The sequence below is a fragment of the Propithecus coquereli genome, unplaced genomic scaffold (assembly GCF_000956105.1).
Source record: "Propithecus coquereli isolate 6110/MARCELLA unplaced genomic scaffold, Pcoq_1.0 Scaffold470, whole genome shotgun sequence".
Taxonomy (NCBI): Eukaryota; Metazoa; Chordata; class Mammalia; order Primates; family Indriidae; genus Propithecus; species Propithecus coquereli.
The window spans coordinates 136,910-155,423 of NW_012150508.1; the positions used below are offsets into that span (position 1 = coordinate 136,910).

Consider the following 18,514-nt stretch of genomic DNA (forward strand, 5'->3'; position numbering starts at 1 on the left):
GGTATCTGGTGTGCGCCACATCAACTGTAGGGACAGTGGGGCTCACCGTCACCGTTCCTGATGTTGTTCTTGCGATTCACCTCTGAGCACCTGCTTCTCCATCTGTCAACATAAAACTTAACCCGCAGAGCTGATACGAGGACAAGATAATGTACATAAAGCTTCTGGAAGATACCATGTACACACAGTAGGTGCTCCATGCGTACTAACTGTGACGGTCACGATTGAGTGGCTTACCCAGCAGCCAGTACTGGCTCCTTCCTCTTTCATGCCACTGTCTTCAGGGTCTGAGAGCAGGACGCTCACTTTCTCAGCCTCCCTTGCAGCCAGAGGGGCCTTTGTACCCTAGTCTGGGGAGGTCTGTTGGAGAGCTTGCTTTTCTGATAAAAAAGATGGTCATGGCTGGCATTGCCCACTTCCCTTCTGGCCACGGGAGTGGAGATGTCATGCCTGGTGCTGTGGCAGCCATCATGTAGCCATGAGGTGAGGGTACATGATGCAGAAAAGCCATCACAGTGAGGGTGCTGGACAGATAACTAGGACCAGGGTCTCTGTGCTTCCAAACCAGACTCTGGCTAAGTCCACAACAAACGCTCTTAGAGTTAAAGCCACAGTAAGTCTGATTTTCTACTTCCGAAAGCTGAACACCTCCCTCTGACACAGGACTGATGCTTTTTATTAATAGTCTCCTTCTGGGCCTCATCTGCGATGAGTGGCATGGATTTAACACTTGCTAAGATGTCTTAATAATAACAAGGATGATGAACGTTTATTGAGTGTTTATGGTGCTCGCACCGTGCTAAGTGTTTTATGAAGAAGATCTCGCAGAATCCTTGCAACCACCCCAAGAATGAAGTGTTACTGTTATCCCATTTTACAGATGGTGCAACGGGCACACAGAGGCAAGCAACCTGCCCAGGGCCACACAGCTGGAAAGTGGTGGCATCAGGCTGAGATTCAGGCCCAGCAGTGAGCCTGCCCACGCCTGCCCATGCCTGCCGCCGCCTCCTGTTATGTTCTGGCCCAAGGAACCGGTGGTCAAGGGGACCGTCCCTGGCACCTGTTGGGACTGTCTGTGACAACGGAGAGGCTTCTTGTCCATCCCCCACATCCAGGGTCCATCCCCCTGTGTGGCCAGTCCAGCCCAGTGAGGGGCGGGGAGAGGGAGGGAGCTTACCTTGCCCATGTTGAGGTAGAAGAGGACCCCAGCAGCCACCTGGACGATGAGGATGACGAGGAGGAAGGCAAAGTACTGGGGACACAGAGCAGGCCCAGAGTCAGCTGTGGCCCCACCAGCCTCACCCATCCCACTTGCCTCGGGAGATGTTCTCCACCCAAAGTTCAGGCAAGCGCAGTGCTCAGGCCCCGCGTGGCGAGGTGAGGGGCCAGGAGGGCAGTGCCTGGGCTTGGGGGGCAGGAGGGCTGCACTCACCAGCCCTAGCAGGCAGCGGACCTCGTTGACGGCGCCGATGCAGCCCAGGAAGCCCATGAGCATGGTGACTGCCCCGACACCAATGAAGATGTAGGCCCCCGTGCTGAGTGAGCTGGAGGAGGTTTCTAGGGGGAAGGAGAAGGCATCCACTCACAAAGTACAGAATCGTTAAGCCCAAAATCAGAGGGCCCGGCAGGTACAAACACCTGGCCTAACCTTCCGGTCTGCCCTTTGACACCCTCTGTGGAGCTGGGGTGCTGGGGTCAGCCTCGTTCCCCTGCTGGCCCCTCGCCCCCTTTGGAAGGCTCCTTAGCTGGATGAGCCCCTCCTCCAGGTCAAATTGCAGCCCCCACCCCAATCCAGCCCAACCCCCATCCCTGCTTTGCTTTTTCTCCTTAGCCCTGATCAAGGCTGAAGAGACTCTACATTTTACTGATTTTTCTTGCTCACTGTCTGCCCACCCCTGCCCTCTCCAGGAAGGTGACCTGCACAGGGGCCGGGGCTTTGGTTCATTCCTGCAGAACCCGGAGCTCGCAGAACCGTGCCTGGCGCAGTGAGGCGCCGCACACGCCGAGTAGCTGCGGAACTGACCTACGATGGGCCCGTCAAGGTTCCAGGCTGATTTCTGTTCTGCCTGCCCTCTCGTCCGTAAGATAACAAACAGCAGCCTTTCCTGCTACTCACTGTGCCTGAGGGGCTTCACACATGCCGTCCCCAACCCTGACGTAACCCTGCCTGGCAGGCACCAGCGTGGCCATTTCCCAGAAGAGGAAACTGAGGCTCAAAGAGGTGCACGGGGGGTGGGGGAGCCAGAGCTGGGATTTGGAAATCACAACCCTCCAATGCCACGCTCTGTCCTCTGATGCGTGGGGCCCACACCCTGGTACAGGCGTGGTGCCCACCCACTCATTCAGCTGGCAGATACTCACCGGGTGCCCAGCTCATGCCGGGCACCGTGCCGCTGGCTGGGGACGCAGAAGCGAGGCTGACAAGGGGGTGGGGGAACGCGTACACGGTACGGGATTTCTGGTTGTGTCGGGGCCACGAAGGTACTGAGGCTGCCGACAGCGCAGAGCGCGACGGGGCAGGGAGAGGGTGGGATGGCCGGGAAGGCGGCCTGGGCAGGCGCTGTCGGCCCGGACGTGAATGGAGAAGTCAGCAAGTGAATACGGAGGGAAGAGCACTCCAGGCGGCAGGAACGGCAGGGGCAAAGGGCTGAGGAAGGGTAAGCTTGGTGTACAAGAGCGGAAAGAAGGCAAGAAAGAATGCGCCAAGGGCGAGTGACAGAGCGGTCCAGCAGGCAACGGTGCGTGGGCACGCGGGGAGGGCCTGATGGCCGGGACCCTCTTCAGAGCTGCCGGTGCACAGAGCCCACCCAGTGGGTGGAGGTCAGAGCACTTGACCAGCATTTCCTGAGAAGCCCAACCGATCCACAGGGAAAAGCCCATGTCAGTCCGCTCTACCCCCAGGGTGTTGTGATTCCCCTGGGGGGCCAGGTGGAGGCTCCCGCACAGGCAGGTGGCTGCGGACGGTTCCTGCCACGGCCCCAGGCACTCTGGGAGGCTGGGCATCGTTTCCAGGAGGCTGGAGAGCAGTGTGGATCGAGGAAGCTCTTAGGGATGCAGATGCCCACAGGCGCCACAGCCGGACAGACTCCCTCAGCAGAGGGCCGAGAATCTGCACTTTTAAACTGCTCCCTAAGGACTGAGGCACAGCCAGGGCTGACCGCTGACCGTCCCAGGGAGAACGCAGGCCTGGCAGGCCATGACCCCCTGGGGACCTCGGAGTGGCTGAGCTTGGCCCCTTTGGGTGTTAGCACCCTAAGGTATAGCTACCAAGCTGGGGGGTGGTGGCTTCCAGATCCAGCTCCACTTCCTGGTCACAGAATGTTCTGGAGCTCAGGAAGTGCCCCACTCTCAGGCTGCCCCCGCCCAGCTTCCCACAAGAACCCCCAGGAAGCTGGGCGGAGCCCCGCAGGGTGAGTGTGGGGGCCTCTGGAGCTGAGCCCAGCCCTCCCCGCCAGGCCCTCCCCGCTGGTCTGCAGCAGTCGGCGTGGGCAGGGAGAGGCCATCGGTTCCATTTTTCCTAAACTTCCTGGATTTGGCTTCCAACAATTCCTCCCAGTGATTACTCCCAGAAAAAAGAAACTGGCACTGCCCAAAAAGCCACTGTGTGCCAGCCCCGAACAAGGCCCTTTATCCGATTGTCCTGCTTAGTTTCATGCGAGTGAGGCTGCGCTCACATCCTGACCTGTCTGCAGGCTCAGAGAGGCAGTGGGGCCGGGAGGTGCCCAGCAGGAGAGGCCTGGGCGAGACCCCCGCTCAGCCCCTCGCCTGGAGCCCAGCCGAGCCGCGGGGTCTGTATCTCAGAACGGCTCACTGATTCCAGTCTCTGTCCTTACGCAGGGCCCAGGTCCGCCCCAAATCTGGGCAACCTGACTTAGGAAGGGGGCAGGGGCCTATCCTGGGGTAGCCCACCCGCTGCGCACGACAGAACAACCCTTTAACCTTCCTGGGCCTGGCGGGGACTAGGGAGGTGGGAAGGAAGTGGCCCACACGGAAGGGGCTGGGGGCCAAGAGAAGCGTTCTCACCCCAGCTCTGCTGCTACCAGGCTCCGAACTGGGCAAGCCGTTTTCTATTCCTTTCTCTACAAAATGTGACTAAGTCCTGCTTCTTAAAGATATTAAAAGGATTAAATTTGTATTATAAAACTTAGTCACTTATGCAGGGCCTACTGCTCACTAGGAGTGGTTCTAAACTCTTTCCAGATAGAAATGGCTGATTGAATTTCCCGTGATAACCTCACGAGGTACATTCTATGATTATTGCTATTTCACAGGTGAGCAGACACAGAGAGGTGAAGTAATGCGCCCAGGGTCACAGAGCTGGCGGGCAACACGGCCATGCCTGGACCCCGGCAGTCTGGCTTGAGTCTGCCCTTCACCCAGGCACTAACCAGTGGCAGACAGCAGAGCCGTTGGTACAGGGGTTCAGGGCACGGGCCGGGTGCCAGGCCACCTGGTCTGCATCCCAGCTCCCCCGCCTGCTAGCTGCGTGCCCCTGGACGAGGTGCTTCACCTCCTCTGACACACGGTGAGAGGAACGCCCAGCCCCGTGGACCCACGGTGAGGACTCGCTGGGTAAGGAAAGCGCTGAGTCACACAGCCTTGGTTCCCGCCTCTGCCCTCGCTGGCTGTGTGACTCTTAGCAAGTCGTTCTCCACCCCTAGCCTCAGTTTACCCAAGTGCATAGTGCCTGGGCTCGCAAATCAGTGTTTCTGAACCCTGGCTGCCTGGGGATCATCTGGGGAATGTCTGACAAACGCCAGCGCTCAGGGCCCCACCTGCACTCATGGAGTCAGATCCCTGGGGTGGGTGGGGCTCACGGCATTTGTAAAAAGCACCCCTGCTGCATCCTGTAAGCCTTCGAGGTCTGGCCAGCTCCAGATTCTCAGACCCGAACAGGGAGGAGGCTGGGGTTGCAACAGGACACTCCCCCGACCCCAGTCCGGGGGCAGGGTGCAGAGGGCAGAAATGAGAAATGCCAGTGGGCGGGCTGGGCCCTTAGACTGTGCCCTGGGGTGCAGAGTCTGCTGGGCGTGGGCCACAGCCCAGGAAGGTGGAGCCTAGATCTGATCAGGGCCGAGGAGGGTGTGTCCCACTCTGGGAGGGCACAACCTAACCCCAGAAGAGGCAGAAATTGATAGCCCTGGGGCACATCGGATGTGGCTAGAGGGTGGACCATCCTTGCTTCCCATCTCATGGAGGGGAGGCCTAGCCCCTGGGGGCCAGAGTGACAGATGTGGCCCCTCCATCACCACATCCTAGCTAGGTTCCGTTTTATTCAAATCAAGCAGCTGTCATGGGCCAGAGTCCAAACCAGTCGCCCTGGGCAGCTGCTGGGCGGGGAAGTGTGCCAGGCTGCACTCAGTGAGGGGGCACGGCTGTGCTCCCCGGAGCCTCTGCTGGGCCTCGGCGCACCGCACCAAGCCCCAAAGGCTTCCCGGAGGAGGCTGAGTAGACCTGGAGGGGCTGTTATCCATGCAAGAATGCCGTGGCTCCTTGGCTCCTGCCCTAAGGAGTGAGAGAGGAGCTTCCAGGCTGTGGCTCACGTGACTTCACTTCTCTGAGCCTCTGGTTCTCCACGGATGAGGCAGGAGTAGAGTATTATCTGCCTCACAGGGCTGTTGTGGGATTAAGACGGTTGATACATGCAAGTGCCTGGCACACGATGAGCGTGATAAAAGGCAGCTGTGCCTGGCACCCTCGTGGGCACACGCCTGACCTTCCTAGCGCTGCCTGGCTCATGGCAGGTGCTTCAGCAACCCCCAACGTAACACCCCGTCTTCCCTGGCTCCTTCCTGCATCTCTCTGAAATGGGGAAGGAGGGGCTGCTGCCCACGTTCTGCCGAACGCAAGGGAAGGAAAAAAAAAGGAAAAAACCTTCCCAAAGTCAAGGCCAAAGGAAAGGCCCAAGAAAGGAAAAAAAACCCCCCTCATACCCCAGTGTTCTCCAGACAACAGTAGCTTTGTTTGGGGAAGAAGAGAAAATTTCTTCTGGAAACCCCTGCCTTGGGACCCATGGTGCAGTGGTCACCAACAGGACCTGGCCACGTCCCTGAGGTCAGCTGGAAAAGCGAGGCATTGAAGCTGAAGTAGTCGTGGGACAGCTCTGCCTGCAGCCCCAGTCCTCCCCCCACCGCGGGCGGGGCTTCGGGGAAGCAGAGGGGTCCTTACGCAGGACAGAGATGAAACTGCTCCTGTCGGCCAGGATCCACACCCCAAAGCCCAGGATCACCGCGCCCAGGATCTGGAAGGAGAAGGAGAAGAGGGCAGTTAATGGGGGGCCCAAGAGTAGGTTGCGTGAGAGCTCCCCTCCCCAGCTACCGCTGTGGCCCAGGCCGGGCAGGGAAGGGCTAGGGGACACAGAGGGAGACACCCCCTTCTGCTCCAGCCCAGCGATGTCAAGATGTCCTCAGGGCCCAAACCCCAGCAATCCAGCCACAGGACCCTGTGTAGGGGATCCCTCCTGCCAGGGCACCTTTCCCGTGCCTGCTCCTCCACTCCGGCCCGGCTCAGGGCCCAGAAGCTTCTCTAAGAAGCTGGGATCTGGGGAAGACTCTCCATGGACTTGAACATCAAAGCCCAGCTTGACTTCAGGTCTCGGTGGCAGGTGGCTTCCCTGACTCCCCGGGGCAAATGAAGGTGCCCGCCCCCGTTCTGTAGCAACCACTGCCTGACCCCTCTTAACAGCCATTCCCCCGGCCTCTCTGCTGTGTTGGTTTCTCTGGCTCAACTGTGAGCGGCAGAGGGCAGGAATGCACCCCTGGCAGTCCGACAGCACCAGGTGCTGGGTAGCTGAGGGAAGGAAGGAGCTCAGGAACCAAACTCTGCAGACGCAGGTTAGGAAGGAAAATGAATGAGGGGTGACGAAGGTGACAAATGAGGGCCCCAGGCCCAGGGATTCCCTACCTTCCTCCCTCCCCCTGGGTGGGGTCCACAACGTGAGCTCACCTCCCAGGTGGAGTCCCAGCCGAGATCCACCACCGGGCAAAGCTGGCTAAGCAGGGAAAGTGCCTATGGTCTGGGCAAAGCCACAGGTTCCCTTTGGGGGTGGTCCTGTGTCACCCCACAAGGCTGGATGTTACCTGGGGCCAGGACTGGGCCCACCTGGTGGATAACACACCTTGAGGGTCCCACCTCTATCACCAGCCACCATCCCATAGTCCCAGGTCCGAGGCTAGCAGCTGCCATTAGCCCTCAGCCTGGGGTTAGCATGGCCCCAGGGTCTCACAGCCTTGTTCTGTTGTTATTAAAGACGAGAGCCAGGACCACAGCAAGGCACGAGGCACCTGCCTCAGGCACAACATGTGAGAGGGCACCAAAAACCCAGTTATCAAGATAAACAATATTTTGCAGTAATACTTTAAAAATAAAATTAACGCAAAAAAATCCATGATGAACTATTAAACTTTGAAATAAAATTTTGATAGGATTTTCCTTTTATCCCAGGCCCCAGAGTGGCTGGGTGGGGTGCCGCCTCTCCCGCTTCACCCTCAGCCCAGCTGCCTTAAAGACCACCGCAGCTGGTGACCAGACCACGGCCATAAAGGCGTGGTGACCTCCCCACATTTGTCCTCCACCTTCCCCGACACTCATCATTAAGGCATCAGGTGTCCTCTCTCCTAGTGAAATGGGCCCTGCAACTGTCCCCATTTTACACACGGGGAAACCGAGGCTCTGATTTCACGCTTCAGGGACTGGCAGCCAGATGGTGGCAGGTGAGTGTAGGGATGTTTGGGGTCTGTCCGGGCCTTAGCCCAAAGAGCCAGTCTCGGGGGACAGGAAAGCGGCTGAGACACTGGGGAGGGGAAGGGTCCTCTTGAGGAGGCGGCCCCCCGAGTCTGCACAGCTGGGAGGAAGGGGGCTGTCCGGGACCTGCAGTTTGCTTCCCAAAGGCTCCCGCAGCCCTGCCCACCCCAATCCTCAGACTATGTGGGCAGAGCCCCCTGCCTCATTCACGAGTGGGCCAGGAGGGAGGACAGCCCCTCCAAAAAGGGAGTGGGGGCGGGGCAGAAAATTCCTTCTGGGCAAACATAATCCCAAGTAGATCAAAATCCCAGACTGCCCAGCTAGCTCTTCAGCTCGCCAAGAGGAACCCAGAGCACCAGGTCCCTGGCTCTGCCTATTTGGTCCCTCTGTGGGTCTGATGACCACAGCGTGGCTGGACCAGCGCTGGGCCACGGCCTACCAGCACGGGTGAGGCACCACGGACCCCCTTTCTCTGTGAGCCAAGACTGGGGTCTGGGGTGCACCCCACATTAACCACCCCCGCCCCTCGCCGCAACCTCCGGAGGGGGCTCAGCCAGGCGCCAGGACCCCGGCTGGGGTTAGGCTGCGAGTGCCCTTCCCCCTGGACAGCCACAGCACCAGCCGCCTCTGGATGTCTTTGAACCTGAGAAGAGCGGACGGGGCAATTTACCAGGGAGTGTGGGGTCGGGAGGGCCCGCGGGCAGGGAAGAACACGAGCACACGCGGGCAGGCGCCAGCACACGCAGCAGACAGAGCAATTTTTCCAAACCACAAATCCGATCACGTAACCCCTTTCCAATGCGCATGAAACACAGGCCAAAACCCTCCTGAGGCAGGCCGCACCGTCTGGGCCTGGAGGGGCACGCTGCCTCTCCCTGCTGCCGGGACCCCTCTCGCCCCGGCCACACTCAGAACCCCAGGAAGCTCCTGGTCACGTCCGGGCCAGGCCAGTGCCTCATCATCCACTTTGCTAGGGCCCTTCCTAGCACCCCACAACTGCAATTTACAATCCACTCGAGCAGTTACTGGCTTGAAGCCCACCGCCCCTGGGTCACAAGCCCTGTAAGTGCACAACCAGGGCTCTTCTGCCTGCAAACATCTGAGTACACAGAGGTGTCGGACACGTTTGTCGCAGTGATGAGTAAATGAACAAACACGCGCTGCCTCCTCCAACCCTCTTCCTGCGCCCCCGACCCCAGCCCACGTCCTGAGGGCTTGCCCTGGGCCCGGCACACAGACAGTTAACGTGTGACTCCCGCCAGCCCCCAGGAGGAGCGGGAAGGAGGCCAAGGCCTAGATGGCCCCAGACCAGCTCCCAGAGCTCTGGCCAGAGAGAAGATTTTCCAGTCTCTGGTTCCGTGGGGCAGCCTGGGAGCGGGACGGAAGGGACACGTGGCCAAAACCATCAACCCCACCCTCTTTCTCTACTAGGTCTCCCTGTCCCACCCTGCCACCCCCTGCCCACCGTGGCATGGAGGAAAGTTTCCATACCCCTGAAACTCAAGGCCCGCTACCCCCTGGGCCAGCACCCAGATTCCTCTCTCAAGACCCCGAACCCCCCTGGGACAGAGCCGCAGTGCTCTGCCCACAGTCCCGGCCCGTTGGCCCTTTACTGTAGGTCTCGCTCCAGATGCCAAGTGCCTGCCAGGGAAGGCTCAGCTTCGCCTGCACGAGCAGCTGCTTCCCAAGGTCCTGGGCCAGGTGGGAGGGACCTGCCCGCCACGCTGGGGAAGCCCAGGCCCTGCCCGGAGTGGGTTCCAGGCCTGGCTGCCATGAGCAGATGGCCGCAGCCACCGTGGGGCCTTAGCATGGTTCTCGAGGAAGGAGCTGGGGCCAGAGCCAGGGTGGACAAACAGGGTGGACAGGGCAGGCAGCACCAGGGCTGTCATGTGTGTGTGTGCATGTGTGCGCATGTGCCAGGAACACACGTGTACATATCTGTGCACTGGGTTAAAGTTATGAAGGGGGATTTAGAGGATTGTTTTCTTTTTTTTTTTTAGATTTTAAAAAAATTTATTTGTATGATTTTAAGGAGTACAAGAGCAGTTTTGTTACATGAACATGTTGCGTAGCAGTGAAGTCTGGGCTATTCGTGTGACCGTCACCTAAATAGTGTCCATTGTACCATCGAGTCAGAAAGGTTCTTTATTTTCCAAACTTCCTATGATCCTATGTAACTTGTGATGTAAAACTCTCCCCCACCACAAGTAACTCATACCTGCTGTAGAAAATTTGGAAAGTACAGAGAAGCACAAAGAATAAAATAAAAATTCCCAGGAATCCCAAAATTAACATTCATAGGGATTTTCTTCTCCTCTCAAAAATATTCATGTTTTTATGAACATACACATTTTTAAAAATAAAATCGGATCCTAACAAATACCTATTGTATAAATGGACTTTTTAGCAGTATAGGGTGAACAGAAAACGTGGAGAAGCCACAGGCCCCAGCACCACTCTGGGGCTGGGAAGGCCACACTCGCTCACACACTCACACCCGCTACCCTGCCAGCTTCGGCGCAGGAGTTTGTCGGTGCCAGGCCAGAGGGGAAAACCGAGGTCCCAGGAAAACCAGCTCCAGATGTGCCACGGAGCTCATGTACGGGCAGCCGGTGGCTGGGAGACCTGGGGAGGCCTGCTCGGGTGGGTCTGGGGAACGGGCAATGTGTCCCTCCACGACCCGCAGTCTGGCCTCCTCTTGCTCACCCTATGGGAGCTCAGGGAGCTACACCCCACAACAGGTATGGGGGGGGTCCGGGGGCAAGTGGGGCCCGGAAACGGCAAAAGGAAAGTCCTCACAAGGGGGGGGGAAGCCCGGCAAGAACGGAAAAGCCAAAAACCCTCCTCCAAAAACCCCGCCGAAGAAGTAGGGGGATGCCTGGGGGCTCTCCTCTCCCCACACCCACCTCCAGCCCTGCCTGGCCCAGGCTCCGGGTGCTCCAGAAGAGGAACCCAGTACTTCTCCAAAGAGCCAACTGGGAATGCTGGGAATCTCACTGCCCCCACCCACTTCCACTCTGGACAGTCTGTCCTCAGCCCCCACCAACCGCACCCATCACCCGTGTCCCCCGCCCTGGAGCGGCTCAGGCTGGATGCCCCTGGAGGACAGTTTACTGGGGGCGGTCGGGGCGGCACTGGCCGTACTTACAAAGAACAGCAAGTTGAAGAGGAAGAGAAAGTATTTGGTGACTTTGATGCAGGCCGACCCCATCCCGCCGGTCCTGGAGCTCCCTGGGGAGAAGAGAGAAGGCAGGTCAGCGAGGAGGGGAGCCAGTGCTGGCGGCGCCCAGGACCCCGGCCCTAGGTCATCTCGGGTCGCCATCCCAGCAACCCCACGAAGTAGGTACTAACGCTGTCCCTGCTTTACGGAATGACCAGCCAAAAGCCACGCAGCCAGGACGTGTGGTCCTGTGAGAAGTCTTGGCCACTTGATGCTGGGCAGTTAGGGGCTGCGGCTGCACGGAGGGAAATTACGCAGGGAAACCTCACCTCCACAACCCCAGGCTCTGAGACTCTCCCAGATGGAAGTTAGGGACCTAGAGGTGAGACCTGTGCCTGTTCCATAGGTCTGGGGGCTGGGGGGTCAGGCTGTGGAGGCTTCTCAGAAAACGGACCGAGTGTTCATTACAAAGGGAACGGATGTGCATGGTAGAACACCCAAGAAACACAGAAAAATAGAAATCAAACAAAAATGTTTATGTCATCCCAGAGGTAAACATGGTCGTCATTTTCATAGTTATATTCCAATGTGTGTGTATATATATGTAACAAATACGTTCAAACAAAATTGGGCTGGTCCTGTATAGAGTGTTTAGAGCTTGCTTTTTTCATTCTGTAATATATAATCTCTGAATGCTGATAAAATGTTCTTCTACAACATAATTTTACATGTTGCATAGGATTCCATCCTATTAATCAGTGCTTAACATTTTGGGAGTCACAGACTCCCCCAGAAAATTCACGTATAGGTAACATTTTGCAAATAACTTCTGGGGGTTCGTGGACTCCACGAAACCCACTCTGAAACCCCAATAAGCCCAGGTTGAAGTCCCAGATACAGCCATACCACAAAGCATTTAACCAATACTCTAAGGTTGGACACACAGGTTGTTTCCAAGTTGTCGTAGTCACCCTGGGTGACACAAGTTGTGCTTCTGAAATGACACAACCAGGGCTTGAGCACGCGGCCCCCTTCCACTCCGAAAGATGCCAGGAGAGGGGAAGATCAGGGAGGAAGAGGGGAGCTGGGAGTGGCTGCCCTCACCCCCTCTGAGACCAAACAATATAGGAACAACAACTGCCAGCCCTCAGGCCCTGCAGGGCGAGGGAGCCAGCGCCACCAGGCAGCTGGGACCAGGACAGCTGGCTGGGAACAGCTGCATGGGCGGAGCTCGGCTGGGGTTGGAGGGAAGGCACTAGGCCCGGTTGTGCTCCCGCTGCCAGTGGAGGAGGAGGAGCAGGCCACAGAGAGAGGAAAGAAGGCCTGGGCTTCACCCCTTCCTCCTGCGTACCGTACCGTGTGAAAGGCCGTCCCAGAGTCTTGCAAATTTCCTAGTCAGCACGTAGACGCCCCCCCCATCCTTTTCTGGACACGCCAACAATCCACAATCTTCTGTCATCCTTGCCAAATAGGAGCTCAGCTTCTACCATGCCTCCGGTGAGGGGGGAGGTGGTTAATGGGGAGGGCTCATGCCCTCCCAAGGGGTCCAGTTCAGTTTTCTGGCAGCTTTGTTATACAGGGAGTTTTCTTTAACTCTTTTTTTTTTTTTTTTTGAGACAGAGTCTCACTCTGTTGCCCAGGCTAGAGTGCTGTTGCATCAGCCTAGCTCACAGCAACCTCAAACTCCTAAAGGGCTGATCTGGGCACAATATGAAGCAAAGCTGCCCACAGAAGGAAAAGGCTGCCTGAGTGGTAGTGAGTTCCCTGTCAAATGTGGCATTTTCGGAAGCAAAGTCTGAAAAAAAGACTTATGGAGGATTCAAGTGCTACATGGGGAGATTAGACTAAATGGCTCTTCCGGTCTAGCCTGGTCCAAGGCCTGGGTCTGGGCATTGCAGAGACAGTGCTGACTCAGGAAGCAGGGAAGTCCGGTCTCAGCAACGTCCCCATTGGGCCTCGCCCCAGACCTAGAGGGGAGAAAACATGACTGCCCCGTGTCAGGAGAGCCAGAGATCAGAGATCTGAGATCCCAAAGCCAGGCCTGGCTGGAGGAAGGCCTGCTGGGGGCCGCAGGGCATCAAGGAGGGCTATTGTTTCTCCTCCCGCCTCCCAGCAGAGCGCCTGACGAACCACAGGCACTTGAACAAAGCAGCAAGAGGAGAGAGATTCTCTCCCAGAGCCAGCCAAGCCATGTTTTCCTTTCCTACCACAGACCCGCTTTGCTTCAGCCTGGCTGGGTCTCCTCCCAGCAAACGACACGGGGCAGGCCCCAGGGGACCAAGCCAGGCTTGGCGCCCGGGCGGCAGAGACAAGCCTTCATCTGACCGCAGTCGAGCCGCCACGCGTCTTGAGTGACGGGGCCGTTGGTGTCCTTGTGAAATTGGAGAGATGTGGAAAGAGCTCTTTGGCAACCCTGCGTCAGACCCTCTCCGTCGCGCGGTTTCAGAAAGTTCGGGAAAGGGGTTTCTACACTTTCCGGCTCATGCGTCCTCCGGGCAGGATGGGTCTCCAAGGTCAGCCTGGGGAGGGGGTGCGGGGGGCGTTCGGCAAAGGGCGGTTTTAGAAAAGAGCAACTGTGGGGGCTGCTGAGGAAGAAGCCCCCGTGAGCTGCACGGCCAGCCCTGGAGCTGGGTTTCCCATCCTTGGTGCACCCGAGGCTCAGACAGCTCAAGTGACTCCCCAAGTCACACGGCTCATAGACGGCGGTGGGTTCCAGAGTCCAGGGTATTTCCACTGTGAAGTGCTCCCTTCCGGGTGGTGGCCGAGACTATAAAGGGATCTCTGGGGTGGCCTGGATTCCTTTATCCAGATGGGTGTGAGGACAAAAGTGGCTGCTCAAAGGTGCTCTGGCTTGGTGGGCAAGAAGGTGGCTGGGAAACGCATTGCCAAGGCCCCAGCCTCGGGCCCCTGCCCACAGCAGACGCGGCTGGGCTGGAATCCCCCTGATGTCCCAGGCCCTGTGCAATCTTGGCTGGTCCCTTGGCCACTCACATAAATTGTATCAGGCACTGGGCTAAGCCCTTCCGCACCCTGTGAGCAAATGGAGGCACAGAGGGGTGAAGGAACATGCCAAGGTCACCAGTAGGTGGACCACCAAGGACAGGGCCCAGGCCACTTGGCCCCTTAGGCCACCTGTCCACCCATCTGCTCCCTCTCACGCAGGAGGCAGCCGGGTGGGTTTAGACGCTGAGGCAAGAGCCAGGCAGCCCTTGACTGGCAGGCAGCTCAGCCAATCAGGAAGGACCCAGGGGCTACCTGGGCATTGCCTGGGGGAGAAGAAAGTGGTGGCCAAGATCCAGAATACAAAGTCTTTCTGCCCTGCAGGTACAGCATCTCCACCTCACAGCCACAGCAGGGGCGAAGAACATTCTCTACACTTGGCAGGAGATAGTGGTTCCACGAAGGGCAGGAGGTCGGCTCAGCTCAGGCTGGGGACACACCCAGGTCGCCCCATGACAGGGTGTGGCACCAACTTCAGGGAACCCACAACCACCACCAAACCCCAAGGAGACCCCGAAGCTGGATTCGGAGGGCCTGGGGTTGATTGGCTCCGCCCTCCCATGCTGAGCCTCGGCCTCTCAGTCGTGAGCCAGAAACGAGTTTGGCGGGGGCAGGGGTCTGCTAGCTGCAGCCTGTGGCCAAATCCTGCCCCCTGACTACATCTCGTGAGCTGAGAACAGATTTCACCTTTTCAAACCTTCTTCAACACATGCACGTTGCGTGGAATTTAAATCTCTGTGTCCGCACACAAGGTTGTACTGGCACGCAGCCATGCGCTGGCCTAAAACACCCGCCGTCTGGCCCTTTATAGAAGTTTGCCAGTCCCCGGCGTAGGGGATCAAAGGGTGCGATTTACCTGCCAGTGTGTCTGTGAGAGGCACCAGGGCCAGGACCGCCCTTAGTGTGGGGTGTCGGGGGAGAAGAAGCAGGGAGCGGGTGGCAGGATGGATCGCTACCCGGAGAGAAGACATGGGATCCCCGGACAAGACTTCAAACGCTGGCTCTGCCAATGCGTGGCCACTGGGAAGGGGCTCCCTGGGCCTCATTCTCCTCCCTGGGGAGTGGGGCTCCTAACTGCACCCCCTGTCGGGAAGAGATAGTGAGGTCGCTGCCCAGCACAGTCAGGGCTCAAGGAGCCGGAGCTGGGGTCGGTGTCTTGACCGTCATCGTCAGCAATTGGCTCAGGACTTGCAGAAGCAACAAGGGGTGAGCATGTTATTTACAGATGAAATGAAGCAAAAAGAATGTTCCCGACCCTTTTGTTATGACAGAAGGGTCTGTTTGCCGTTGTGTTGAACGTATCTTGCTCTGTGAACCTATTTTGTCCTTCCTCAATAAACTTCAGTCCGTGCTTGCAAAAAAAAAAAAAAAATAGAATGTCCCCCAATGTTATGCTTTATGCTTTCTTGTGTACACTTTTTGTAAACATTGGAAGGTCTGCCCAAGCTTTCCTGTGTTAAAAAAACTAACACCACAAGGGAATGGTATGCAAGTACATTTTGCGGGAGAATTCCAGAACAGTCACGGAGAGCCGTAGGAACAGTAGGGCAGAGGTGCTGATTTAAAGTGATACTTTATAGCAGGTAAATTGACCATTTCTAAGCAACTACAATTTAAATTGACCAAATATATCATTTTATGCCAAATCCATTTGTACAATGAAATTATTATACTAATATTTTACCAACTTTCTTTTCTCATCCTTTAATACTTAACCTCAGACATCACCTCCTCCACGAAACCTCCTCTTCCAGCCAGCTTGTCACCACTGCCACGCCCTGATTCCCAAGACACATGTTGGTGAAGGGCACTTCCTCTCCGCTTCCTGCCAGTAGCAGTGGCCCTGGCTTCAGACTGCCTGGGTTTGAAAGCAGTTATATTGCCTCCTAGCTGTGTGACCTTGGACAAGTGACTTAACCTCTCTGAGCCTCACTTTACTCACCAAGGAAATGAAAAGCTAAAACCTATTTTGCAGATTTGTCTAGACATTAAATTAGGTAATGTGGGTAAAATGCCTGGCACACAGGTGGGCTGTCCATAAATGGTAGCTACTGTAACTCATCATGTTATGCAGTAATTTTCTACTGACTTGTCCATCTTCCCAGCGGACTGTGATGTTTGGAGGGGGAAGACTATGTGTTATTTATGAGAGCAAAGCAGGCTCCCAACAAATGCTGCCAAATGAAAGACAGGATGGAGGGGTAGATGCATGAATGGGTAGATGGGTGGATGAATGGAGGGAGGGACGGACAGATGGAGGGGGAGGGAGGGGGAAGGACTGCCACAAAGAACACCAGGACTTTTTAAGAGCTCAGCAACCTGAAGGGAGCGAAGACCACCGCCCCGGGTGAGCTGAGGCTCTATCATATTTTCAGGCCCCTCCTGTCCTGGCCCAAGGGGTGGGGTGCGGTGCAGGATGTGTAGGGTGAGCACCCCGAGCCAGTTCCGAGTGCCAGGACCCTCTGCCAAGCCTCCCTCACCTCCCCCCGGAGCCCATGGGTGCAGGGGTGGGATGGGGGAAAGGCTGGTGCCTTCGAGAGAGCCCCTCCTCTGTGCTGGGTCCCCGTGAGTTCGTGCATGTAGGGGAGGCAGCTGCGTTTTCCCGAGTGGGTTCTCAGAACTCGAGTCCGAGGAGATGGTGTAGAACCCAAGGCTCTGCAGTCACCGCGTCTGTGGAGCGCCGGGCTTCTCCCCAAGAGGCACCGCACATTAGACCATCCACGTCCCCGAGACGCCCGGCAATAAACACGGCTGACTGAGTCATTCCCAAACTTAACAGCTTTTAACACCATGTGCAACACATCTTAGGAAACGCCAAACCCAAGGCTTTTGAAGGTCCCTTTGGGGCCAGCACTCCAGGACTCTAAGTGCTGTAGGATCCAGAGAAGGGGAGTAAACAGCCCCTCCACCCGCCAAGTGGCTCAGATGGAACATGTGACAGCTCGCTCCGGTCTCCCTCCCACGCCCCCACAGCCCCTCCTCCTGGCCGATGCCTCACCTCTCACCGCAACCAGTGCAGCTTCCGGGCTGCTCGCGGCCCACTCCTGCCATCACCCACGCGTGGGCCACACAGCAGGGAGGGCGCTTTGAAAAATGCAACCCAGATCTTGTCACTCCCTGCTGCAACCCTCCAGCGGCGATGTGGCCAATGATGTATCTGCTCTAAATCCAGACCCCTTACATAGCTGTGGGGCCCAGCCTGGTTGGCTGTTCCTCTGTCCTCTCTGCTCGTCACCCTTCCCCCTCACACAGGCTCTCGTGGCCTCTTCCCTATTGTCCTGGTACACCATGCCCTTATCCACCCCAGGGCCTTTGCACTTGCCGTGTCTCTGCCAGAAGCACCCTTTTCCCAAATCCCCCTGCGGGCCTTGGCTCAGAAGGCTGAGATCCCTCCTCCCGGAGGCCTTCCCTGAACACCCCCTCTATACGGCAGGCCTCAACCCCAGCTGTGCGTTAGAATCACAATGTGCCAATGCACAGTCCCCAGCCAGACCAAGTCGTCAGAATCTCTAGGGTGGGGCCAGCAGCCAGGGTTGACACCTGGGTCTGTCACACGGGTCCTCACTGCAGTTATCCTATTTGTCCGCTAGTGTGCCTGCATCCCCGACTAGAACGGAGGCTCTGCAGGGGGAGAGGCCGCGCCTGTCTCCCTCATCCGCATCCCAGAGCCTAGAACGGTGACTCACACATCCTAAGCAGCGTGTATTTGTGGGAGGGAGGAGAGGAAAGGGAGGGCTGGAGAGGTCAGGAAAAGCTTCTTAGAGGAGACAAGACAGACGAACTTTGGTCCTGCAACTGGAGGTTTCCGATCCCTAGAATAACATCACCGGCTTGCGGCACGGGCAGGTTGTTTTCCCCCTAGATAGGATTTTAATCTCTTTGGGTCAGAAAAGCTGACAGGAGCTGTGGACTTCTCTCCCTGGAAAGACACACGCGGATGGGCAGGCACACGCCTCTATCCAGTTTTGGGGGTCACACACCTCGGAAAGCCCACCCGGGCCGAGGTTCTCTCTTTCCCCGTCTCCCCCCTCCCCACTCCCTGCCTCAGCTATATGCTAGGATTCTCCCGTGAGCTCTAGAAGTTGCGGATGCTCGCCCCCACCACTCGGATCCTGAACAGCTGCTCTGTGCGCTCCTGGGCGGCGGGGTCACGCTCTCCAGGAGACTCCGGTGTGCTGAGACCCAGTGCCGTCCGTCGCTAGCACAGCCCAGGCCCTCTGTGCCGAGCGGTGCGGCAACACCTGGCTGGGAGACTCTGCCCGGCGCCTGGTGTCTGGAAAACAGTGGCACGTGGAGCTCCCTGCACCCTGTTCCACCCTTGCCTGCAGCAGGTTCGCTCCCCGCAAGTCATTTACCCCGGAGCAGCAGCACCGTGCGGGAGAAGACCTTCGTGAGCATGGCGTTTTTCAGAGGAGCCCAGAGACAGCCAGACAACACAGCGGGCACAGCTCGGGCTGAGCACGGAGTGGGGGCCTTGGCGATTCCTGCTCCAGAGTTGTCTCTACCCGCAGCCCCGTCCCCGTGCACTGGGGCTCCCACTCGAGAGGGAGGAGAAGCCCTCGATCGATCACACAGCCGCCCTTGGCTCCCGCCCTGGCCACCGCGCATCTG

At 57.6% G+C, this 18,514-nt stretch overlaps 1 protein-coding gene across 2 annotated transcripts in view; it reads right to left on the reverse strand.

Moving 5' to 3' along the window:
• The window catches only part of CD82 (CD82 molecule), a 49,004-nt gene that overhangs the window by 11,738 nt on the left and 18,752 nt on the right, over positions 1-18,514 (reverse strand). For both annotated transcript variants that reach the window (XM_012655336.1, XM_012655337.1), the window contains exons 2-5: positions 10,892-10,974; positions 6,169-6,241; positions 1,433-1,557; positions 1,178-1,252 (exon numbers count right to left, since the gene is read on the reverse strand). In XM_012655336.1, the coding sequence (XP_012510790.1) occupies positions 1,178-1,252; positions 1,433-1,557; positions 6,169-6,241; positions 10,892-10,954 (336 nt within the window). In that variant the 5' untranslated portion in view covers positions 10,955-10,974. The remainder of the gene's footprint in view (positions 1-1,177; positions 1,253-1,432; positions 1,558-6,168; positions 6,242-10,891; positions 10,975-18,514) is intronic.